The 26513-nt window shown below is 44.4% G+C and overlaps 1 protein-coding gene across 1 annotated transcript; it reads left to right on the forward strand.

Annotated features, from left to right (window-relative positions):
* Positions 1 to 241: 241 nt before the first annotated feature.
* CYP51A1 (cytochrome P450 family 51 subfamily A member 1) lies at positions 242 to 26043 on the forward strand. Its single transcript, XM_073629636.1, has 11 exons — positions 242 to 527; positions 10169 to 10336; positions 11999 to 12097; positions 13685 to 13861; positions 14199 to 14325; positions 16124 to 16298; positions 17767 to 17886; positions 20802 to 20997; positions 22027 to 22122; positions 22259 to 22427; positions 25677 to 26043. Exons 2-11 carry the CDS (start codon positions 10175 to 10177, stop codon positions 25853 to 25855), a joined length of 1500 nt encoding a protein of 499 aa, XP_073485737.1. The 5' UTR covers positions 242 to 527; positions 10169 to 10174; the 3' UTR covers positions 25856 to 26043.
* The last annotated feature ends 470 nt before the right edge of the window (positions 26044 to 26513 follow it).

Below are 26513 nucleotides of genomic sequence, written 5' to 3' on the forward strand. Positions count from 1 at the left end.
TGTCCCTTTAAAGCTCTCTCTTCTGGTACGTGAGTACACAGGTAGGGGGCGGTCCCCGGAGTCACATGCTCCTCCCCTCTGTACATTGGGTCCCCTCCTCACAGCGCTCGGCTCCTCCGCGGATAAGACGGGCTGCCCCTGACGTCACATAGTCAGACATCAGTTCAGCAAGTGCCAGCCAATGACAACGCGACGTCATGAAACAGCACAGAGCTGCCGGTCTCTGACCCCGCCCACACTGACCACTTTAGGTCCCGCCCATTGCCAGTCTTGCTGTGTTCTGGGGTCTGGTTGGCGGGTGTCAGTCCGGGGGGGAGGGCACTGTGTCAGGTATGAGGCTCTGCTAAGGACTGGTGGGCTCCCGGTCATTGTCTGCACGAGGAGTCCGGTGTAGTGACAGCTCCTCTCCCTGGACACGCCCACTCCCGCCCTCTGTCAGTCTGACTGCAAAAGCGGACGGAGTGGAAGACACCCCCCTACTCACTGCAAGGACTGGACACGGATCACCTCTGCGGACATCAGTGCAGGTAGGGGGGACACGGCCTGTGTGGGCGACATTCTGTCATAGTGCTCAGACTGTGCAGTTGGGGGGGAATGCTAATGTATGTCTTGGGGCACCCCACTGTCCATCCATCCATCCCTACAGCATCCATCCACCATCCATCCCTACTCCAACCATCCCTACACCACCTACACCAACCAACCAACCATCCCTTCACCAACCATCCATCCATCCCTCCCTACTCCAACCATCCCTACTCCAACCATCCCTACACCATCCATCCCTACTCCAAACATCCCTACACCAACCATCCACCATCCATCCACCATCCATCCCTACTCCAACCGTCCCTACACCACCTACACCAACCAACCAACCAACCAACCCTTCACCAACCATCCAACCATCCATCCCTACACCTACCATCCCTCAACCATCCAACCATTCCTACACCAACCAACCATCACTCCATCAACCAACCATCTATCCATCTCTGCAGCAACCATCAATCACTCCATCCCTCAAACATCCAACCATCCCTACACCATCCATCCAACCAACCATCCATCACTGCACCATCCATCCATCCATCCATCACTCCCTACATCAACCATCCATCCATCAACCAACCATCCCTACACCCACCATCTATCCAACCAACCACCCCTACACCAACCAACCATCCATCCATCCCTTACACCATCCCTGCACCACCTACACCCATCCCTGTACTATCTGTCCTTTCATCTGTCCATCCATCCATCCATCCATCCATCCATCCATCCATCCATCTACCTGTCTGTCCATCCACCAACCTAGCCATTCATTTATTTGTCCATCCATCTGTCTACCAGTCCCTCCATTCACCCGCCAGGCCATCCATCCATCCATCCATCCATCTTCCGTCTATTTATCTGTCCACTAGTCCATCCGTCTATCTGTCCAAGCAGTGGCGTTGCTAGGGGGTGGCTTTTGGGGCTATAGCCCCGAATCTGGGGCCCATAGTCCCGAGTCTCTGCAGGGGTCCCCAAGGGGAGGGGAGGTTCTCTGGGGACCCTGATGTAAGTGGGGGGGCTCTCTGGGGATATATACACACATGTATATTACTGTATATACATGTGTATGCCCACCCAAGCGTATGACTTTCTTTACTACGCTGCTATGGGCTCTGGCCCCAGATCTTTTGTAGACCTAGCAATGCCCCTGTGTCTAAGCATCCATCAACCTATCAATCCATTCACCTGTCCATCATTCTTCAATCTATCAAATCCTGTCAACCAAGCAGTCCGTCTTATCTGTCCATCCATTCATCTGTCAACTAATTCATCCATTCACTTGTCTGTCTGTCCATCCATCCATTCACCTTACATCCATTTATGTCAAACAGGCCATCCATCCATCCATCCATCCATCCATCCATCCATCCATCCACTTGTCTGTCCATCTAACCATCTATCAGCCCATCCATCCAGTCACCTGTCCATCCATCTACCTGTTAGTCCATCCAATCCTGTCAACCAAACAATATGTTCATCCATCCGTCCATCTTTTGTGGTCATTTATTGATCAACCACCCCCCACCCTGACCTATTTCTGTGGATTTCCACCTCTGGTGTATGTGATTTGTATTGTTGGGTTCAGGATGATCTGTGGAGGGGGGGGGGGGAGGTGTATTGGAGGGTTCTGTTCGCCCCCCCCCTAAGATTTAGGATGGGGTCTCTCAGTAATGATTCTTATACACACAGTGCACAGTTCTGCAGCTTGTTGTGATCCCGGGGGCTCAGACATATGTACAGCATTGTAGAATACAGGCCATACACAGGCAGATGGAAATCTGTGACAGACCGCCTGGCACCCCGCTTAGGTTCTTCCGCTAAACAGCGTGTCCTGCCCTCCAAACCGCCCCAAGGGGACCGAGAGCTGATGCCAGCCCTTTACACCAATCATCGTACATAGAACAGATGTGGGGATAGAACCAAAGGAATGACTCTTTATTGTACAGGTTTTTATACACTTCAAAAGTAGGTCAGTCACCACAATAAAACCAAATAATACCCAAAACATCACACAAAGGTCAGATAACGAGGACACAAGACTAATCCTATCATAGGAACCTCCAAGAGTTGCCAAATTGGCCAACAGACAGAAACAATACTATAAGTGAATGGGAATTCACACCTAGACAATGCTTTGATTAACCGCTTGCCGACCAGCGCACACCGATGTACATCGACACAATGGCACGGCTGCGCAAATGGGCGTACAGGTACGTCCCCTTTAAGAAACGGCATTGCCGGGTGAGCGCCTGCAGTGTGCTCTGTGACCCGCGGACTCGTTGTCCGCCGGTGTCCCGCAATCATCTCACGGAGCTGCAGAATCCCCGTTCCGCCTTGTGTCATGACAGAGATCACTGCTCCCTGTCATCGGGAGCAGTGATCCCTGTCATGTTCTAGTGAGACAATTCCCCCCCCCCACAGTTAGAGTCACTCCCTAGGACACACTTAACCCCTTGATCGCCCCCTAGTGTTTAACCCCTTCCCTGCCAGTGTCATTTATACAGTAATCGGTGCATTTTTATAGCACTGATCGCTGTATAAATGTGACTGGTCCCAAAATAGTGTCAAAAGTGTCCGATGTGTCCGCCATAATGTCGCAGTCAGGATAAAAACCGCCGCCATTTCTAATAAAAAAAAAAAATTAATAATAAAAATGCCATAAATCTATCCCCTATTTTGTAGACGCTATAACTTTTGCGCAAACCAATCTATATACGCTTATTACGATTTTTATTTATTTTATATTTTTTACCAAAAATATGTAGAATACATATCGGCCTAAACTGAGGAAAAATTTTTTTTTTTATATACATTTTTTTGGGATATTTATTATAGCAAAATATTATATATTATTATAATAGTACAAAATAAAGCTTTTTTTTTTTTTCAAAATTGTCGCTCTTTATCTGTTTATAGCGCAAAAAATAAAAACCGCAGAGGTGATCAAACACCACCAAAAGAAATCTCTATTTGTGGGGAAAGAAGGACATCAATTTTGTTTGGGTACAGCGTCGCACGACCGCTCAATTGTCAGTTAAGCAGACACAGTGCCGTATCACAAAAAGTGCTCTGGTCAGGAAGGGGGTAAAATCTTCCGGGGCTGAAGCGGTTAATCAGGAATCCCAGACTGTCCAGCAACAAGCTCACAAAGTACAATACACATTATCATACGTATAAACACGTGACCCCTAATAAACAGACGATATCAGGAGACCCCAGAATCAGGTTGCTCTGAGCTGATCATATTAACATCTGCTCTTTATATCACAATCTAAAGCAGTCATTGCTGGTTTTGGGCATAGAAGCCCCTAAATATGCATCTGGGTCCTCCAGTTCTCAGAGTCTGTGTGTTTTAGGGAGACAAGAAACAAGGAGAAACAAGACCACTCCACAGATCCCCCAGGCACACACTTCCCGGCACTGTGTCTGCTTAACTGACAATTGAGCGGTCGTGCGACGCTGTACCCAAACAAAATTGATGTCCTTCTTTCCCCACAAATAGAGATTTCTTTTGGTGGTGTTTGATCACCTCTGCGGTTTTTATTTTTTGCGCTATAAACAGATAAAGAGCGACAATATATATATAGAGAGAGAGAGAGAGAGATAGAGAGATATATATATATATATATATATATATATATATATATATATATATATATATATATATATATATATATATATATATATATATATATATATATATAATATGTTCTGCACACAGCCTGCAATCCTGACACTGATATGGAGTCATGGATAAGGATCGGGCACTCTGGTTACATTGCAGCTTTTTTTTTTCGTGGGTCGGGGATACATCGATCGAAATGTGACAAATTTATTCTACTTAGATTAAAGAGAAGACACCCCATCCTGCAGACTGCACAAGTCTATGCGGTATTGTATTGGGACACCAGGAGGGTGATTTACTGAAAGCAAATATACTGTACACTACAAGTGCAGTATCACTAGATCTCAGGGGAAGCTCTGCTGATTACTATCATCCAATCGTGTGGAAGCAAAAAAATTGTTTTTGTTTTTTTAGTTTAGCTTCTTTGTACTGGTTTTTTTTTTTGTTTTTTTTTTGTTTTTTTTGCACGCAATTGGGTATTCTTTGTAAAGTGAAGCTTCACCTTATTTATCAAGCTCTGGAGCTACCGCACTTGCGGTATATATATATATATATATATATATATATATATATATATATATATATATATATATATATATATATATATATATATATATATATATATATATATAGAGATCTATCTATCTATCTATCTATCTATCTATCTATCTATCATGTGTCCTTGGTCTTTATTTATCATTACAGATATATCTCATTACGGATGAGATACAGAGAGAGAGATATCCCTCTATGTGTCCTCAGTCTTTACATCTCATTAGGGATGAGAAACCTTGCAAGCCTGATTTTGTATTTCACCACTAAATTAAAAAACAAAAAGATCTCTGATTGGTTTCTCTGGCTTTCTGCATTCTGTACATTGCTCTTTGTTCCAAGTTCCGGTGTGGGAGTGCATGTTGCCTTCAATCTTACCTCTTATTTTTATCATTTCTCCATGTGTATGTATAGATAGATAGATAGATAGATAGATACACAGGGGATCTCCGAGTTACGAACCTGTTAGGGACCGCCTGTTTGTTCTTAAGCCGGATTTGTTCGTAAGTTGGAAGTGCATGCGCAGAATGGCAGAGACGTTGTTTTCCGATGTTCTGTTAAGAAGCCGGGCATGCGCAGACATCGTTTTCTGATGTGCCCGCCGTCGAAAGGTGGCTGCGCATGCGCAGAACGTCACGCGCCTCCCATTCGTAAGTAGGAGTTGTTCGCAAGTCGGAGGTTCGTAACTCGGGGACCCCCTGTAGCTGGGTATGGCTGTCAATGACTGGTCATTTTGTTTTCTAGCTTTGGATAAGAGTGTGGAGGGCTTGGAGCCTCTTCCAGATTTCATATTGCTGCCTGTGTCACGGAGAGACAGGAAGTGAGTGGAATCTGGACCATGTGTCCCTGTTGGAAGATTCATCATCACTTCCTGTTTTTGTGACAACCAGAAGATTTTTGCATTGCTCCACTGACAAACTGGAATCTCTTTAGCATGGACACAGCAATAATACGAATAGCGCTGCAGCTTCTGGCAAATAGAGTTTATTAATGGGAATACTGTGTTGGATTAAAACATTCGCTTGTATGGGTCGCGTCTGCAGCGGTACTGGGACAGTGTGTACAACCTCATCTGGCTGCCTTTGCAACTTAAAGGGGGAGGTCGGGGGGTGGTAAAAAACGTAGCTGAACTGTCTATTTGTACCTCCCCGAGCCCTAACCCTTCCACACTGTATATAAAACAAAAAAAAAAATCTTTGGCAAAAATCCTTCTTTTTTGGATGACTCAGTAAGGCCGTGCAGAAATCTGTAACTTCAAAATGGCAAATTAAGTTTTATTCCAGTAAAAAATGAATTCTGATTGGTTGGCGTGGGTAGTAATTGTTCCTCTTCCATGCTGAATGGGCTCCTATGTCACCAGGGATCGGCCAAGACAACCCGGGAAGCTGTACCCAGAAAGGAAAATTGAGTAGTCATATCATTGGCTGCGCTCTCCCTGCATCTGATCCTTCCTATTACTGACTCACCATTCCTTCTGTATTGATTCTCGGTGTGGAGGCGGCCATCTTGATGGAGGCGGGGCCTTGCTTCCTCACATCGGAGTCCCTGTTTCATCATAGTAGGCGACCCGTCAAAACTTGTAACGGAAGTGACGTTCAAGGACGGCCATCTTGGTACTCCTCACACTCAGCCACGCTAAGCCTACAGTCTAAAGTTGCCAGGCGGACATCTTTTTACATCCACCGAAATCTTGCCATCTTGTGAAATACAGTATTTAGAAGTCTGTGACACTGTTTTGATGTTGAATTTTTAAATCAGCGGTCTTCTGTCAGATCAGCAAATGTGTGAGATCACCAGGCTTGCCGCTGCTTTTTAAAATTCAACGTCAAAACAGTGTCACGGATTTCTAAATACTGTATTTCATGATATAAGCTCAGTTTAGTGGTAAAAATAAGTGTAAAATGCAAGATTTAGGTGGGTGTAAAATGATGTCCGCTTGGCGACTTCAGACTGTAGGCTTAGTGTGGCCGAGTGCGGGGTGTACCAAGATGGCCGTGATGGAACGTCACTTCCGTTACGAGATCTGACGAGTCGCCTAATCTGACGGAGCACCCCGACCAAGAAAAACTGTAAGCAGCAGAGTAGTGACATCTCCAGCAGCAGTGCCTTGGGTGATCTCATACTGCAGATATACAGCTATGAGACTGTAGGGACAGGAGTGCCTAGGCACACACATACCAGGAAGTGCACTGCTGTTTTTCAGAAAGTATGTAGACAATGGGTAGATTTTTATTTTTTTATTTTTTAGGGTACTGCATAGGCACATCTTGCAGGTCTACGTGTTCCCTACAACATAGCAAATCTTTACATTTTAAAGTGACGTTCCACCCATTTTTAACATTTACATTCATCCATATGGGCCATCCGCAGTGCATTTCTAAATGGAATATTTATATATATCGGACACTTAACTTTGTGGGAACCAGTGACATGAATACATTGATCAGTGCTAAAATAATGCACTGTCACTGTACTAATGACACTTGCTGGGATGGGGTTCAACATCTAAGGCAATCAAAGGGTTAAATGTGTGCACTAAGTGTGCTGTTTTTACTAACGGGAGAGATGGATTTTACTCTCTGCTTTGCAGAAAAGGAAAATCCATCACATCCCCGTTAACAGGACGGTGCTCTGCCTTGTTTACATAGGCAGATCTCCGTCCTGTGTCTCTCCTTGCTGATCAGCAGGTGTCGGCGGACACTCATTGGACGACATCTGCTCTGACTAATCACAGAAGAAACGGCAAGCCCTCCCTAGGCAGAAATTAAAAATAAATAAATATATATATATATATATATATATATATATATATATATATTATATATTTTTTTTTTAATTTCTTTTATGTTTGAATACTTTATTTTGATCTGTGTATGCGGCACTTCCAGTCCGGCCGACTAGGCGATGTCGTCCTAAGGCGATTCACTTGGGCTCCTGGGATATCGTCGTCATCTATCCTGGGAGTTCATAGGAATTGCCTAATGAAGAAACTGCGCTGTGCAGTGTCATTACTGAGCAAGCGTGAGATCGGGAGGTGCACGCTGGGTAGCCAGCTGCATCAATTCCCATCAGTAAACACAAGTGGGCTTCAGATGCCCACAACCTCGATGGCCCCTGCCTGCTTCCGAGATCTGGTAAGATTCCATTGATTTAAAAGAAGGAAGAAGGAACACATTAATAACATTGTGCAAATCTTAAAGTAGAAGGAAGCCCTAACAATCCTGGTGGAGCATTTAAAAAAAAAAATGTATTATGGGGACTGGAGCTCCATTTTAAAGTCCCACTTTAATAATTGCAGTGCTCATAAAATGCTGTACAAACAATAAATATTCCAAGATGGCCTGTTACAGGGTGATCCGGGTGTTCTGTACAGTATATTGCATTGCTCTGCTTTCTCTATGATGCTGTCAGAAGGTGGGAGTCATTGGAAGGGAGCGAAGTCGCCATCTCTGCATGCATTGTAATGGCTGAGGCTGCATTAGATCTGTCATCTATTGACATATACTGTATATCAGTTTTAATTGAGAAGTCGCATAGTAAATGAAGGTGTTCTCTGAACAATGCCATAGATCAGCATTTCTCAACCTTATCATCTCATTATACATTAGTGTGATGGTCAGTGGTAAGAATGATCCTTACACTTGTGATCATTGGGAAGAATCTCCCCCTTACAGATAGTTAAAAAGATCAATGGTGTCAGTGGGAACTTATCTGAAACCCAGAAATCGCTCCATGCTCAGGGAACCCCTAGCAACCTCTGGGGGAGCCCTGGTTGAGAAACCCTGCCATAGCCAATCAGAATATCGCTAGAACAACGGAGCCAATGTATTTTATATCCTTTTGATCAGTTTAAGGTTTCCTGTGCTACAAAAGACTAAAAATCAGTCAGTCCCCTGTAAAAGAGATATTTAGCCTAGTACACACGGATCGAATGTTGTGTGTTTGGGTGGTTTCTATCGAAGGGGCATGATCGAAAAAGGTCCCCCCCCCCCCCACATACTCCACACAAGTGGTTGAAAGCCACTTTTCTTCTTCCTATGATCCCCTGTGTTATATTACAGTATGTGCCCCAGTGCATGTTATTTATAAAAAAAAAAAAAAAAAAAATGCAGCTGAGAGCGCTAACTTGTGTTCTGGCGAGGGGGGGGGAAGGGGTCATCCTCCTATTAAAACAGCAGGAGAGATCACTGTACTAACATTGGATTGTTAGTACAGCGGCTCTGACCTGAGCTGTCAGTTTTTTTTTGTTTTTTGTTTTTTGTTTTTATTCGTTTAACCCCCAAAAGTAGTAGTGTGGACAAGGCTTTATACTCGCCTCCCTGGAGGTCTGTGTCTACCACCCTCCCACTGTTCCAGGACTGCGGCCACTATAAAACTCTTCAGCTTATGTCACATGCTGAGCCCCCCCCCCTACATCCCTGCTGAGGCCTGTACTGATGCTAGGGTCCAAGGAAGGAACCATCGCACACAGAGGGGGGCACAGGCAGCTGACCCTACCAAAAGTGTTAGATGGTGAAGAGACCAACAAAGGGGTAGGCAACACTGGAGTGAAGGAGACCTACTTGAAGAACATGGAGGAGATCAAAGATCACCAGGGGGCAGCGTGCTTTCTATTTTTAAAGAGATAACCTAGCAAGACCCATTAAAAGTAGGGAAGGTTTGAAGAGTTCAGAGGTCAAAAGTGAGCAGTACAGAGTTCAGTAGTTACACTGACTGCAGGGGTCAGGAGTATGTAGTGCATAGTATGTTACTATGTGATGCAGAGTGGAGGGGTCTGTAGTAAGCGACAGAATTCAGAGGCCAGTAGTAAGTAATGCATAGTTCAGTAGAGTAACGTGCAATGCAGAGTGCGGGGGTCAATAGTATGTGATGCGGGGGTCAGTAGTAAGTAATGCATAGTTCAGTAGAGTAACGTGCTTTGCAGAGTGCGGGGGTCAGTAGTATGTGACGCGGGGGTCAGTAGTATGTGACGCGGGGGTCAGTAGTATGTGACGCGGGGGTCAGTAGTATGCGACGCGGGGGTCAGTAGTATGCGACGCGGGGGTCAGTAGTAACTAACAGAGTTCACAAATTCCTCCCTCCCACTCAGCAATTACCTGGCAGACTATAGGAAATCCTCCCAGGTCCCCCCTTGGCTGTGTCATATGATTCGTCTTGAGTAGAAGACGTGTGTCTAAGACTTCGCTTCACTCTGTAAAGACCATTGCCGCTGACGTGTGGGAGAGTAAGGAATGGGCATCATGGCGGATTTGCAATCTAACCATCATATGACCTCGTTGGATGAGTAGATAATGATTCACCGGTTGCTGACCCCGGTCTCATGAAGGCTGCCATATATAGGAGACAGATCCATCCAATAAAACTGATACTACTATGGGTGCTTGAGCTGTTGCTTCTCCATGTTATAGTGACCTTGTGTTATTTCTTGTGCAGGTGACCATGCTGGTGAGTCTGTGGCAGGCAGGGGGCACCCTGCTGGAGGAGGCCGTGGGAGACAGTTTGGCTTCAAAGGTGCTTCTTCCCTGCGCCTTCCTCCTCACTCTGGCCTATCTGTCCAAGTTGGCCTTCAAGCACCTCAACACGGTGGAAGCTGATAATGTGGTACGTGTATAGTGTTGGAACTGTCATCTCCAGTGTTATTCATGTGAGCTGTTTATACTTCATGGAGGGTTGCTTGGGTTAGCTGAACTAGCTAATTTTGGTATACTTACTTGGATTTGATAGAGTAGAAGGGTTGCTAGGTAAGATCTGCTGCTCAGGAACCATGCGCTCCAATAATCACAGAGGTATGCATAGGCAGCTAAATATTAACCCCTTAATATGGAAGGTAAAAGAAACCCTAACACCTGAAGCAAAGGGGGGTTTATAATAATAATAATAATAATAATAGTATTATCAACTATAGAAGAATTTAGATCCCGTTCTCCTTTCACCCTGACCAGAACCGCCAGAGCAGTTATAAGAAAGTGATATATGAATACCGCTGCACTGGTTGCCAGATCCTCACACTCTGAAGCATTTCATGGGTTTCCTGATCATGTGGTTAAGGTCATTGGCTGTCGGTGATTGGGAGCCTGGCCTACTGGCTCCCGAACGGCACTCTGTAACCAGGAGCTTTCTGTTGAGGTGTGGTCATAGTGTTGGGGGGGCACTTGGCTAAGCGTGCTCCTGACACAAAACTGATACTCATAAAGGTGGCAGCACAGAATAAGGCCCTCCTTTGCACTTACACGTATGTGTACAGCTGGTAAGAAGGGTTTAAAGTAAAGAGAACTCGCTGCTCCAGGTGAAGTAGATGAGCCTGATGGAACCTCCACGTGAGTGCTAGCCCCGGCTCAACTCCGTGGATAGTATCAAGGTAAGAAGAAATGGCTGCACATCACGTTGGTTCCAAATGCCATTTATTGAAAAACCCAAGGTGGCACCGCAGAACACCAACAAGTAGTCTAGGTAGACGCGTTTCACACAATAAGGTTGTGCTTAATCATTACCTGGCTTAATAATTAAGCACAACCTTAGTGTGTGAAACGCGTCTACCTAGACTACTTGTTTGTGTCCTGTGGTGCCACCTTGGGTTTTTCAATAAATGGCATTTGGAACTAACGTGTTGTGCAGCCATTTCTTACCAAGAAGGGTTTAAATGCTGCATAATAATATAATGTAGTCTTCTACCCAGCCAGCAAATGGAGCTCTAGTCTGCTCTTCGCACGTGAAGAATACTATCTTAGCTGTGTTGAAAGGAGCCTGCAAGTTTACCGAGCAATGATTTAGATCTAGCACCCTTCTGGGTGAGACTGATGCCTGGTTCCCCCTGTGCTCAGTGTTTTTTCCTACATTACTATAAGACACAGTAGTAAAGTAGAGAACAGTAGAAGGAACCATTGCATCATTGGAGGGCCAGGCATTGGACATACAATAAAGCACATTGGATCCATAAGATTCTTTGGCAGCAGTAGACAGTGAATATCGGTTGTGCAGATTGCTGTGATTTTGTGTGCAACAGATAAAGTGAGCAGACTGGTTGGCGAGAGTTCCTTTATTGCCCTCAGAAATGCTGGGAGAGTTGTGATCTGATGCAGAGGTGCTCAGCCATTGTTATTTTGGGGCAGGGTCAAGTGTTCTTATGTAACTTTCTAGGATTTCCAGGAGGTACTTTGCCATAGTTATGGGGCCCCCAAATATGTTTTTCAAAACATTCTTTTGGAATAAGTAATAAACTCTGGCCACTAAATGTATTATTTATTACTTTTATGTCCTGTGTAGAAATATCCGCCATACATTTCATCTTCGATTCCCTTCCTGGGACATGCCATCTCTTTTGGGAAGAGTCCGATTGAATTTCTAGAAAGAGCTTATGAGCAGGTGAGTTGGTGATATCTTAATACTAGGGTTGCACTGATACTAAGCATTTGCATGAGTACTCCTACACGTGCAAATGCTCTGATACCTGAAACCGATACCTTTTGCAGTACGATTTTGAGCCCATACAAAATGAATGGGCTCAAATTGCCCTGAAAACAATTGCATGTGGTTTCCCCCACTGCTCTTGTGTGAATCCTGGCTTGTCATAGTGACTTCAGCCTGGGTTCACACAGGAGCGGTGAGGAAAACCACATCCAATTTGGACAGGAATCGCACTGCTTTCCTGTCCATCACATGTGAATCACATGTGATTCTTTGCAGTGCGAATTTGAGCCCATTCATTTTGTACTTGGTATTGGCGAGTACTTGACTGAAAGTATTCGTACTCTATACTTGCTGGTAAAAAACAGTATTGGTGCAATCCTACTTTGTACATTAGATCACTTTACTATTCACAGGTTTTCTCTGTACATTGCTAAAATGGGAGATCTTATAGATGTATGTGTAGGTCTTAAATGTAGCCAGACACTTGGTTTGGGTATACGCATCTTGATTCTGAACTGGTTTTTGATGATGGGTGAAGGGATTGGGCCTCTAATGCCTTGGCCAAAAGTCAGACTTCAATAAATAATAATGTAACCCAAGATCTTTCCCCTTGATGACTAGAGGGGGTTGGTGGGGTTTAGTAAGACGCTGCATGATAAATGAAGGAAGCACAGAACACCGAATGGGTGAAGCAGGGAGATCCTTGTACTTCAGGTGCTCAGGTACAGCTTCCCATCCAGCAAGGAGAGCAGTGAACAGTGCAGACAATATTCTCATCCAAATTATAAGTATGCTAGTAGAACAATCTTTCCATCCACAGATTGGACTGATTGACCCTAGGGGGGGGATAAGGAGTTTTTTTTTATCCTGTATGTGAAGCTTAGTTTGCCTTTTTCTGAACAAAAACTGAATGAGCTTTGAGAAGCTGGACTTGGTGACTCTTTGATGCGCTATTGCTGACTTGTGTTGGCCTCCTGATGTACCAATGTAACTTGTAGTGCCGCTCTGAGCAGAAAGACTGTATTGTCCCACTGGTGCTCAGGAATGGGGTGCTGGCATGAAATATCACCATCTAGTAGTTTGTATCATAGGAGTAAGAACTGCCACTATCCCGGCCTCATCTGTATTAGAATATGTATGTGACAGCCTCAGCCTGCACCCCTCCACAAGCCACACTTTTGACGCATTTCACCTAATTTATCGGGGCTTAGTAATAAAGCCCCTGATTAAGCCCCGATGGGTGGGGTGAAACACATCAGATGGCGTGGCTTGCGGAGGGTTGCAGGCTGAGGCCCCCACATACATGTACTACGACAGATCAGCCCGGGAGAGCAGTGGTTCTTACTCCTAATGAAAGTGCAGACAAAACCAGAAGTTTTTGTTCAAAATGCACTCTTGTACTGGTGACAATCCAGAGTTTTAGATTTCCTTCACCGTATTAGCTGTTAGCCAGGTGTTTAAAGATTAATGCAGAATTATTGTGCCAATTTATCTGGTTAATAAAAGTAATCCGGCATGTTCTCTTGATTTCCTGCTTTGTAGTATGGGCCCGTCTTCAGTTTCACAATGGTGGGAAAAACCTTCACCTACCTAGTGGGCAGTGATGCTGCTGCATTGCTCTTTAACAGCAAGAATGAAGACTTGAACGCTGAGGATGTGTATTCCCGTCTGACCACTCCTGTGTTCGGGAAAGGAGTCGCTTATGATGTTCCAAACCCGGTAAGATGACATGGATTTTATTAATGGACTGTGTGATCTTGTATGGAGGGATCTCGGCTCTTACACAGATGTGATAACTGGATAAAGTTACATTATGTATTTCCTGTTTAATGTTGTGTATTTCCCAATATACACATTCCCTTCACGCCATGCCCCTGAGGAGCTTGCAGTTTATTTACACATACATTTTAGGGTTGTGAGACACAACCTACATGAATAAAGTGAAACTGCACACAAGTTGATGCAGAACTCAGGACCCCAGTGCTGCAAGGCAAGAATGGCAACTGTTGACTGATGTACTGTACCCTTTTTTTTTTTTTTTTTTTTCTCTATGTAGATCTTTTTGGAACAGAAGAAAATGTTTAAAACCGGTCTAAACATTGCTCATTTCAAAACGCACGTGAGAATGATTGAAGAGGAGACCATTGAATATTTCAAGCGTTGGGGAGATAGCGGCGTCAGAAGTAAGGACAATTCTCACTCCTGTTTGTTGGTTTCCCCTTACATTCTGTTCTGGGGGGTGGGGGATTTTCCCTTATGTTCTCTCCTGGGGACCACTGTTCTGGAGACATCCCTCACTTCCTGTCCTAACAGGAAAGCAGGCAGAGATAACCGAGGTTCTAACCTTTTCCTCACTCCATCCAAAACTTATGCCCTGTACACACGGTCGGACTTTGTTCGGACATTCCGACAACAAAATCCTAGGATTTTTTCCGACGGATGTTGGCTCAAACTTGTCTTGCATACACACGGTCACACAAAGTTGTCGGAAAATCCGATCGTTCTAAACGCGGTGACGTAAAATAGGTACATCGGGACTATAAACGGGGCAGTGGCCAATAGCTTTCATCTCTTTATTTATTCTGAGCATGCGTGGCACTTTGTCCGTCGGATTTGTGTACACATGATCGGAATTTCCGACAACGGATTTTGTTATCGGAAAATTTTATATCCTGCTCTCAAACTTTGTGTGTCGGAAAATCTGATGGAAAATATGTGATGGAGCCTACACATGGTCAGAATTTCCGACAACAAGGTCCTATCATACATTTTCCGTCGGAAAATCCGACCGTGTGTACGGAGCATAAGTGTTACTAATCCCAGGACTCTGCATTTACTATATCTGGTCTGCCACAGTACACAGAACATGGAAATGCAATTATTTTAGTAAATATAAACTGCTAAATACCCTTTCTCATCAGCAGTAAATAGCAGTTCTGTGACTTCTATCAGTGTCTGATGTTCTGTCAATTTCTACAACCCATCAGAAACTCTAACCACGCCACTTCTGGTTTATTTAAACCTTTAGTAAGTGGAGATTTTGACGAATTGGTGGTTGGACACAACACCGGCAACCGAATACAGTCCGGGACAGGAAAACTGAGCTATTTTGACAGCACAGCAGCTAACGAGGACAAGGTTGTCACCTCGGAGGCGGCCATTTAGTTGGCTAGTATCGGAGCAGAGTAACAGTCTCTGCTCATAATATTGTGCACCGGACTCTATTCGGTTGCCGGTGTTGTGTCCAACCACCAATTCGCCTAAAGCTCCACATACTGCTGGTTTAAAGAAACCGGAAGTTAAGTGCTTGGAGTTTCCAATGGGTTGGATAATTTGACAGAACACCGGCCCAGCACTGGTTAAAGCGTGTAGGACTATTTTTCATTCTCCTCTGACTATCCTATGAAGCTGCATGACCCCTGACCCTCTGGACGGTGCTGATCAGCCCTGTGCTGATCACATGCACTCTCCCCCCCAAAAAAACCCTCTAGCAATACACACCAAACTGAGCATGTGCAGAGTGCCTCCTAGGGCTCTGTTCTATCAGCATATGGCTTTGGGGACAGTAAAAGAAGGGGAGGATCCGAGAAGACAGGACCAAACAGCCTTTTTAGACAATGCAGGGGATTAACCACTTAAGTTCCACAATGAGTATAACAAGCATGCTTTACTGCATATACACACTGATTTTACTGTTGTGGGTTTGTTAAGTAACACTTTAAAAAAAGTTTTAGCTGGATTTCCCATACCCCTTGCACAATATTCAGCTTCTGCTTATTACAGCTGGCTTCTGCCTAGAAGAGTTAGGAGAATACCTGCAGATCAGGAAGGGGGGGGGGGGAGTGGTTTGATGCTTGAGACTGATGGTTCTCGTAGTAATTCCATCATTTACCACCCATTGTCTGCAGTAGGTTTAATGAACACACCATTCTTTATTCGGTAAGAGTTGTCCAGTACTGACCATATGTCTGGTCTCTGTAGACCTGTTTGATGCCCTGTCAGAGCTGATCATCCTGACCGCCAGCCGGTGTCTGCATGGGAAGGAGATTCGCAACTTGTTAGATGAGCGGGTGGCCCAGCTGTACGCTGATCTGGATGGAGGCTTTACACACGCTGCCTGGCTCCTCCCTGGCTGGCTGCCGCTGCCCAGCTTCAGGTGAGAATAAATAGTGCCAAATGCACATTCATTGCAGATACTTGTCTGATATATGTGGGACCTGCTTTGTCATAAAATTTCTAAAGAAATGGCAGCTATGCTCCCCCCTCCCAGCAGTTAGCAGCTCAGCTCCCCCTGCTTCTTTCTCCCAGAGCCAGAAAGCTGTGAAGTTAACAGGAGCTGAGCTGCTAAATTACTGCTGGGAGTGTGAGCAGGGGGAGCTTAGCTGCTGAGTCAATGCTGGGAGGGAGAAGTAGGAGGAGCTGAGATGCTGAGTCAATGCTGGGAGGGAGAAGTAGGAGGAGCTGAGATGCTGAGTCAATGCTGGGAGGGAGAAGTAGGAGGAGGTGAGCAGCTGAGTCACTGCTGGGAGGGAGAAGTAGGAGGAGGTGAGCAGCTGAGTCACTGCTGGGAGGGAGAAGTAGGAGGAGGTGAGCGACTGAGTCACTGCTGGGAGGGAGAAGTAGGAGGAGGTGAGCGACTGAGTCACTGCTGGGAGGGAGAAGTAGGAGGAGGTGAGCGACTGAGTCACTGCTGGGAGGGAGAAGTAGGAGGAGGTGAGCGACTGAGTCACTGCTGGGAGGGAGAAGTAGGAGGAGGTGAGTGACTGAGTCACTGCTGGGAGGGAGAAGAAGGAGGAGGTGAGCTGCTGAGTCAATGCTGAGTAAAGAAAGCTGAGCTGCTGAGTCACTGCTTGGGCGGGGGGGAAGCAGGGGGACCTGAGCTGTTGAGTCACTCTGGAAGGGAGAAGTTGGAGGGGCTGAGCTTCTGAGTCAATGCTGGGGGAGAAGTAGGAGGAGCTAATCTGCTGAGTGAATGCTGGTAGTGAGAAGTAGGAGGAGCTGAGTCACTGCTGCGTAAGGGAAGCTGCGCTGCTGAGTCACTGCTGGAGGGAGAAGTAGGAGGAGCTGAGCTGCTGATTCATGCCTGGGCAAGGAGAGCTGAGCTGCTAAAGGAATTCAGTGCTTCTGTTGTAAACGTTTAAGGATTAATAGCTCCCAGGTGCCTGCAGCTACAGATGTCAGTGAGGCTTGTTTAGAGCTCTTTTACTGTTTGTTAGTATGTCAATACTTGTCTGTCCATAGCTTGATCACAGATCACTTTAAGGAGGGTAGTGACATGTTTTCTCTGTGCATAATGCTGCAGACACTTTTGCCTGCTGTATGGACTACAAGGGAACCTCGACAAACTGGTGGTGCCCACAATGGCAACCCTGCTTCCACCTACTGCCCAACATCTTAAAAACAGACACTCGCACTTCAAGCCTGCTTTCAAATTTTCAGTTGTCATGCGACTTCAGGTGTCTCGAAATGACATGCATGGGGACTCTTGTAATCATTCAATGTCCACCTGGAATTCATTATTGCTACTTTATCTCCAAAGCTGAAGAACATAATCGCAACTCTTGTGGTGTTTTGAGTTCTCCACGCAGAAGATGTAAATGTTTTTTTTTTTTTTTATTTTACAGACGCCGAGACCGAGCACACCTTGAGATCAAGCAAATCTTCTACCAGGTGATCCAGAAACGCCGCCAGTCTGAAGAAAGGGAGGATGACATGCTGCAGACATTAATAGATGCAACTTACAAGTAAGGCTTTTATTTGGCTTTTTGAAGATGTGCAAAATAGTTTATGCATTTTTTTTTTAATTTCACACGCTTTATAAAAGTAACTGCTTCATTGCAACCACGTGTTCCTTTTTATTTGCCAACTTTCCCTGGAAAAAAGGGACCCATCGAAGCTATCGGTTTGTTTGCTCCTAGTGTCTGCTACAAAGATTGGATGGTCTTGCTGTTAAGGGGGATCTTTAGGATAATTATTACAACCCATTGAAAATCTCGAAGTGTGCTGTACCTCTGAAATGTTATATTAACCACCTAGAGTACAATCCTGTATCTACACCTTCAATCCCAGGTCATTTTCAGTGCTGTGATAGTTTGACTGACAGTTACTTGGTCATGCAATACTGTACACAATTACTTTTTTATATATTTTTTACTGTATTAAGGGAAAAAAGGCCAAAAGTTTGGCATTGCTTATATTTCTACCTCCTTCTTTTTTTTTTTTTTTTTTTTTCATTTGTTTAACCTATAAAAAAAAAAAGAAAAGATCCCACAATCAGTGCAGCACAGTGGCACTTTACTACACCCCCCCAAAAAATCTAAATCAAGTCCGGCTGTGTGTGTGTGTGTGTATATATAATCTCTTTACAATTGTTCGGACTGTTTATAGCACAAAAAATAAACGCAGAGGTGATCAAATGCCACCAAATGAAAGCTCTATTTGTGGGAAAAATATTGAATTTGGGTATAGCGTTACATGACAGCGCAATTGTTAGTTAAAGTAGCACAGTACCGTATCGCAAAAAAAATGGCTTGGTCATGAAGGGGGGGATAATCTTCTAGGGGTCTAGTGGATATATTGTATGTAGATGAAGCTACTGTACATGCAATCTTTACAGTGCTGACAGCTGCTGCATTGATTAATGAAGGAAATGGCTTGGAACTTGGTCCAAGCAAAGTATTTAAAGTGGACCTTCAGTCATTTTTTTCATCTTTCCATCTATTAAATCTTCTGCCCTTGTTGTTTTAACTTTGGATAGTAAAATATATTTTTTCCGCCAGTAAATAACTTATACAGCCCACTTCTTGTTTCTTGTCTGGTAATTAGCCTAGGCTTGTCCCATCATGCACAGCTCTCTCTCACTCACTCTCATGAGAGTTTGCCAGGAAGGGAGGGGGGATGAGTCATAAGACGGCCAATGAGAGCTGCAGAGCTGGAGGTCTGTCTGTGTAAATCCAGGAAGTGAACAGGCAGCAGCTTCAGCTGCCCACAGTTAAAATGGATGCAACCAGACTCAGTGGAGGGAGATTTCTGCAGCATTTTTTGCAGGTACAGAATCACAGTATATATAAAATAATATGCAAAGTGGTTGGAGGGAAGCTTCAGAATGGCAAATATGTTTTTTATTACAAATTATGTGAGCAGACTGCAGTTCCTCTTTAAAGTCCTAGTATTGAAAGAAGAGACATGCAACAAATGCAGCAGGGGCCACTCCCTTGGACTTTTAAGGCAGAAATAGGAATAGTAAAGTAGGTAAAAGGCAACATGGTGCCACTTTTATTGAGTACACAATATATATATATAGTCCTAGTATTCCTGGAGGTAGGCTTTAAGAACCCCCCCCCCACCTTCTCCTGCAATCTGCTGTGTTTACAAACCTTCAGTCAATTCACAACAGTGGGAGGGGGCTTCCTTCATTGTGAATGGGCTGAATGTTTATAAGTACTACTATTGTTAACACTTGTGATTGGTTCACAGCCATCACAAGGTACAGAGCCACTCTGATTGACCCTGTGCATCATGATTCTGATCTAAGCTTTCCAGTGACAACAATTTAGGGTCCCACTGGTCACTCAAGTGTATTTTCTGAAGTGTTGTTACGCCTCCACCACTTTGCTGTGTGTGCGTTTTTTATTTATTTTTTTTACAAAGGGGTTTTAGGATATTAATTTGCCATCACCAAATCCTGGAGATCTGCCTCATTGGCAGGGATCTGAACCAATTTTGTTTATGGTATTTATTACTTACTCTGCACTTTTGGACAACACAGATAATTCTGCTCTTATCCAAATATTATGTATTATGTTCTGTGCAAAGACATCAAAGGGGCACATGGCGCACAATACTAGTCGGGCTCTCCCTGATGCCCTGGGTAGGAAAACGATAGCGCTAAATGTCAAAATACAAGCAAATGTTTTTGTGCCATTTTGTCTAAGGCCTGGTTCACACCTATGCATTTTTTAGTGCATTTTCAGTTTTGCATAGACATCAGTGGATCAAAAACATGTATTGAAAAATGCAAAATGCACCTGGAATATGCAAACTGCAACCTGCATAGGTGTGAACCAGGCCTAAATGAATGCCGGCATTGGTGTCTGCCAACATTTGACACCATCATCCTTTTTTCTATTTAAATGTTGTCCATGGCTGTTGCTTAGCCACCGATTTTTTTTTTTTTTTTTTTGATACTTGACTACCCTCTGTAGACTTATTATGCATTACCCTTGCATATGTTTGTACAAAGCAACTCTTTGTTAAATATAGGAATTAAAAAAAACAAACATTCTGTCATTCGGTTTAGGGCTCCATGTCTCCTTCCCGCGCTGTTTATACTTATTTTTCTTCTGATTATTATTATTTTTTTTTTTTTCTTACTGTGTTTACTAGCCCTTAAATGAAACTTGTGCTTGGATAAATGTGTAGCCAAGCATTGCTGACCTTTCTTTGAAAATGGTTATCTGGCTATCATGCTGATCCACTGGCTTTAGTACCGCGTGACCAATGCAGAATGAGGAAGCAGCCAGTGAAATGAGGATTCCTGATTGACATTCTTCTGCAGTGGCACAGGAAGTATCAAAGCCATTGGCTCAGGATGGAGAAGTCAGCAGAGATTTCCTTTTAATTCCTGCATGTAGTTTACGTGTTGCATTCTGGGTTGCAGGGATGGCACGTCACTGACGGATGATGAGATTGCCGGAATGCTCATTGGTCTCTTACTGGCGGGACAGCACACGTCTTCCACCACCAGCGCCTGGATGGGCTTCTTCCTCGCGAAAAACAAGTCCATCCAGGAACAGTGCTTTGCAGAGCAGAAGGCCGTGTTTGGAGAGGACCTCCCACCGGTGAAATACGAGCAGGTGAAGAACTTTCATCTGTCACATTATTATTATTATTATTATTATTATTATTATTATTACAGACATTTATATACCACCAACAGTTTACTCAGTGCCTTACATACATCAGGCCCTGCTCTCAAGGAGCTTACAGTGTAAGGCAGGGAGCCATTTCACGGCCACTTTGAACTACTGGGGGGCCGGAGTTATAGTTTGTACACATCTTATTTGTAGTGCAAAAAAAAACAGGAAAAAAACAATACAATATTTAAAATAAAGAACAATTTTTTTAATCAATATAAACTTATTAGTATTTCACAGACCCCCCCCCCCCCCCAACACAAAGCACCCCCATCACAGAGCCCTCCAGCGATATTACACTTCCCCTCCCCTCTGCTACCCTAATTACACAAGACGTGAAGCATGACGGGTCCGGACAAAGGGCGGGACTTTTCAAGTGAAAGGCAGGTGATCGATTGGTTACTAGGCAGTGGGGCGGTCCCAGCAATCACATGCTTCTTAACTCAAAAGGTCTGGACCTGTCATGGTTCTCGTCTTGTGTGATTAAGGTAGCAGAGGGGAGGGGGAGTGCTGCGATGTTAAAGGGGCGGGTCGTAGTTTGGGGACCCCTGATCTAAGGTAATTTTACTCAGTCTTATGATTCACACATCTTTGCCAGACTAGGTAGCCTTGTGAGGCTCCAATTTCCCGCTTAGGCTTTACAGCTTCATTTGTCACCTTCTTGCTCATTGGATAGAAATGATGTTGCCAGTTTTTTGTACATTGAGCGGACCGGAGACAGAGGAAGATGATTTTGGAAATTGGAGTATCAACCGGACTGTACAGCAGGGGTTTGAATCACAAGTCTGTCTGAAAAGAATTACATCATTTGCAAGCAAGAGATTTTGGGATTAAATATATACAGTACACTTCAGAATGAGGAAGGTCCGCAGGGTCACATTCAGAGGTCATTGGGTTTATCAACATTGACAGGGAAACATCGGAGATTTTTTCCAAATGACACCTTACACTTTATTTGTCTGTTTCCAGCTTAAAGATTTGCAGGTCCTGGACCGCTGCATCAAAGAAACCCTGAGATTGAGACCTCCTATAATGACTATGATGAGAATGGCCAGGACACCACAGGTCAGTGATCAGGAGGATTCTGGGTAATAGTTCTACTTGTTAACCATAGTGGTATGGTGGGTGTGGTGTGTGTTTTTTTTTTTTTTTTTTTTTTTTTTTTTTGTGTGTAACGAACATCTAAAACTTTTAATTTTAGAGTGTGGCTGGGTATGACATCCCACCAGGACACCAGGTCTGCGTATCCCCCACTGTAAACCACCGCCTGAAGGACATCTGGGAGAAAAACACAGAATTCAACCCTGATCGATACCTTCATGAGAATCCTGCTGCCGGAGAGAAGTTTGCATATGTTCCTTTTGGAGCAGGTAATGTCAAATGGCTTTGTATGGATTACTCTAAAAGCATGCACAGTGGAATGCAAAACTGTAGAAAACATATCACCAGGAACACTTACCTGTGCACCCCCAACATTCCTTCCACCCTCTAGGGGCACTTAAAGTGTTTGTAAAGTCACTTTGGTGACTTTACATGTTTGTAATGCAGATATCCAGCCATTACCAAAACTAAGTGTTTTGTTAGAAATGATAACAAAAACTGACACCGCCGCTGTGATTCCCCCTGTACTGGCCGGCCTCGATCTATGGAGAGAAGCGGGAGGGGCGGAGATTTCCCTCTGACATTAGCCGGCTAGCAGAGGGGAATCTCTGCTCCTCCCACTTCTCTCCATAGATCGAGGCTGGCCAGCACAGGGGGATCACATGACCGCACAGCTGCAGTGTCAGAAACGGTATTTATAGTTGTAATTTCTAATAAACTTACAATTCTGGTAATAGCTGGATATCTGCATTACATACATTGAAATGTGCTGCGTTATGCACCAGAATAGAGGGGTGGAGGGGCGGGGAGGAAACAATCTCATGCGGACAGGGTGGGACGGAGACACGTAAACTGACTACGGTAGTCAGGGCTCAGCAGTCATGAATATTGTGGTCAACAGGGGAACTCAGGAACTGGCAGGATCAATCAGGTTTATTACCAGTTAGGAAGAAAAGAATTGCACAGCACTGTGCTGTTGTTCATGCCTTAAAGCAGGGGTCTCAAGCCTGCACCCTTTGCTTGCCTTTATCTGGCCCTTGGGGCACTATTCTGCCCTGACACCAAAAATGGCGCATAATTCATGCCAATGGCACTATTCCTTCCGTAATATCAAAGATGGGGTGCACTGTTTACGCCCACTGATGCCTGGAAATTTTTCTATTCAGACTGGCCAAAGTCCAGCCCCCCTAAAGTCTGAAGGACAGGAAACTGGCCCTTTTGTTTAGAAAGTTTGGAGACCCCTGCCTTAAAGGAACAGGATCTTAGTTTTTTTTTTTGGGGTTAACAAACACTTTAAATTGGTTGTAAACTCTTTACAACCACTTTTTGCTACAGGTAAGCCTATAATAAGGCCTACCTTTAGCTACCCTGGATATCTCCTAAACCTGCACGCTTTAGGAGATATCCCTTGTATCTGCATGTGCCAACGTCATCGGCACATACGCACTGAAGCAATGGCACGTACGTGCTGTTGCTTTAGTCAATGCGCCGTCATCGCGGCTCCGGCCAATCACAGCGCCGGAGCCCGTGATGCCCGGAAGTGACTCCAGGAACGATGTCGCCGGCCAGAGCAGGGTATGAGGACCGCTGTGGGGGCATTCGATCTAAGGGAGGTCATTCATAATGAGCTAGTATGCTATGCATACTAGCTCGTTCTGCCTTTGTCTTGCAGGTTTTTTTTCTTTTTTGGGGGGGGGGGGTTTACAAGCACTTTAAAGCGGAGTTCCGCCAAATTTTAGATTTTTAAAAAAAAGTCAGCAGCTACAAATACTGCAGCTGCTGCCTTTTAAAATATGGACACTTACCAGGGCACCCGCGATGTCCTCACCCGATCCGTCCCTCGGCTCTCGGGTGGAGGCGCCGCCATCTTCGGTAAGGGAATCGGGAAGTGAAGCTTTGCAGCTTCACAGCCTGGTTCCCTACTGCGCATGTGTGAGTTGTGCTGCGTGTCCTCACTGGTCCCTGCTGTCTTCTGGGACCTGTGTGTCTCCCAGAAAACAGCGTGGGGGGGGGCACGCGGAGAACGGGCTGGACATGGCGTAGATTGCCACGGAGCCTGCAGTGATCTATGCCTGGAAGTGGGAGCAAATACCTGGATTATATAGGTATCTGCTCCCCCCTGAAAGGTGCCAAATGCGACACCGGAGGGGGGGGAGGAATCCGAAAAGCAGAAGTTCCATTTTTGGGTTCAACTCTGCTTTAAGCTGAACTTCTTCCTGCTAGTGTGGACAGTAGGGATACAACACAAGGAATCTGATTTTTCTTTCCCTGCTGTGCATATTAGCTAAAGCAGCCATGGTTGGGAGGGATGAGGCATTTAAAAGAAATTGTTAGTTGTCATCTTACTAACCTGCAGTGCTGGTTCAGGCTAGTGCAATTTCTGAATGTGACTTTGAGTGACATTGAATTGCATGACAAGGGAAAAAGCATTCCCTGGAATTCATAAAGACTGACACAGGCAGATTTTGTTCCAAAAGTGGTGGATATGCTGAATTTGGCTTATGCTGCACCACTTTTAGAATGCACAAGGGACACTTTTGTAAAATCTGTCTGAGCCAGTTTTTCTCTCTGTACGCCAAACAAGAGTTGGTCTTAATTAACTCCACTTTTGCATTTGGTGCATTCAATGCGACACAATGTAAAAATGGCACATTATACACTGTGCAAAATTATAAACTTTTGTGTTTGCCCCTATACATCATGAGCTGAACTCAACGATCTATGACTTTTTCTTTGTACACTAAAGGCCTATTCCTCTCAAATATTGTTCACAAATCTGTGTTAGTGAGCACTTCTCCTTTGCCGAGATAATCGATCCACCTCAGAGGTGTGGCTTATCAAGATGTTGATTAGACAGTATGATTATTGCACAGGTGTGCCTTAGGCTGGCCACAATAAAAGGCAACTCTAAAATGTCCGAGAATCAGTCAGTATCTGGTGTGACCACCATTTGCCTCACGCAGTGCAGCACATCTCCTTGGCATAGAGTTGATCAGGTTGGATCACACAAGTATCAGCCTGTGAACACCAGCAGGAAGTGTAGTGTACAGTATGACCAGCTTTACAAGCCTGTCTAAATATTTTATCCAGCTTCAAGCATTCTTCATGTTATCCTTCAACTCCAGTTTGGAGTTTTTGAAGCTGAAGTCTAATCTGCTTATATTTTGTCTTCCCTGGTTCCTCCTTCCCCATCAACATGCTTTTAAAGTTTTTGAAAACCTTTCCATTTTTCGTTGCCTACTGTATTTTAGACCCAGTGATGTCATCATTGGGTTTTTGTGCTTCTCTATGCAGTGCAAGCCACCCATGGATGGTGGGAGGGGCTAGCAGGGTGCTGTATATAGCTGGCTGTGCACCGGGGAATGTATCTGCACACTATGATAGGCTGTCCACTTTGCCAGCTCCCCGGAGGGATAGCTCAGGGTAAGCCTATGTCAGAAGCCAATGTTAATGTAGAAATCGCCTTAATAACAAAAGCAATGTTGTTACATCCACGTCAAATATGTTTTGTTTTTCAGGTCGTCATCGGTGTATTGGGGAGAATTTTGCTTACGTCCAGATTAAAACAATTTGGTCTACAATGCTCCGGCTGTATGAATATGAACTGGTGGATGGGTATTTCCCTACAATCAACTACACAACAATGATCCATACACCTAACAACCCCATCATCAGATACAAGAGGAGGAAACTGTGAAAACACTGATCTATTCTGCAAGCGGGGATATTGTACATTACAATGTGGGATTAATTTGTTCTTGTACATGCTATGTATTTTATAAAATGAATGTGAAATAATGTATAAAATTTGGTCTGCATTTTTTTTTTCAGATTTGTATGTTTAGAAATGCTGTAAATAAGTTGCATTAAATAATGTTTAATTACTATTGTGTTAATGATTTTGTGTGCCAAACTTAAAAAGCAGATTTATTACTAGGAATGATTTCTCTACCTACCTACTAGGACAGGAAGTAGAGTGTTTGACGAGCCCCTGTCATCTGACCATCCATTTCAACAACCTTCCCATAAGATTTATATATGTGCATTAAACATATTTTACGGATGTTATTTACCTGTAAATGCCTCTCTTGTGTAGACACCCAAAAATCCTGAGACTGCTCCTTGGTGCTGCCATGTGAGGTCGGCAGCCCCTGCAGACTCGGAGCTCACTCAAATAACATTCTTTAGTATTCCCATTTACTTCATAAAAGGTTATATGTATGTTGGGGGGTGGAGGAGCTGGGACAGCACCGATCATATTTAGACACTCCAAGAAGAGGAGAGGGCTATGACCTGCAAGAAGGGAAGGGTTTGTGGTAGAGAATGGACTTTTTCTGGAATAGTCACATTTTTAA

This window comes from Aquarana catesbeiana, linkage group LG05 (assembly GCF_042186555.1).
Source record: "Aquarana catesbeiana isolate 2022-GZ linkage group LG05, ASM4218655v1, whole genome shotgun sequence".
NCBI classification, from domain to species: domain Eukaryota; kingdom Metazoa; phylum Chordata; class Amphibia; order Anura; family Ranidae; genus Aquarana; species Aquarana catesbeiana.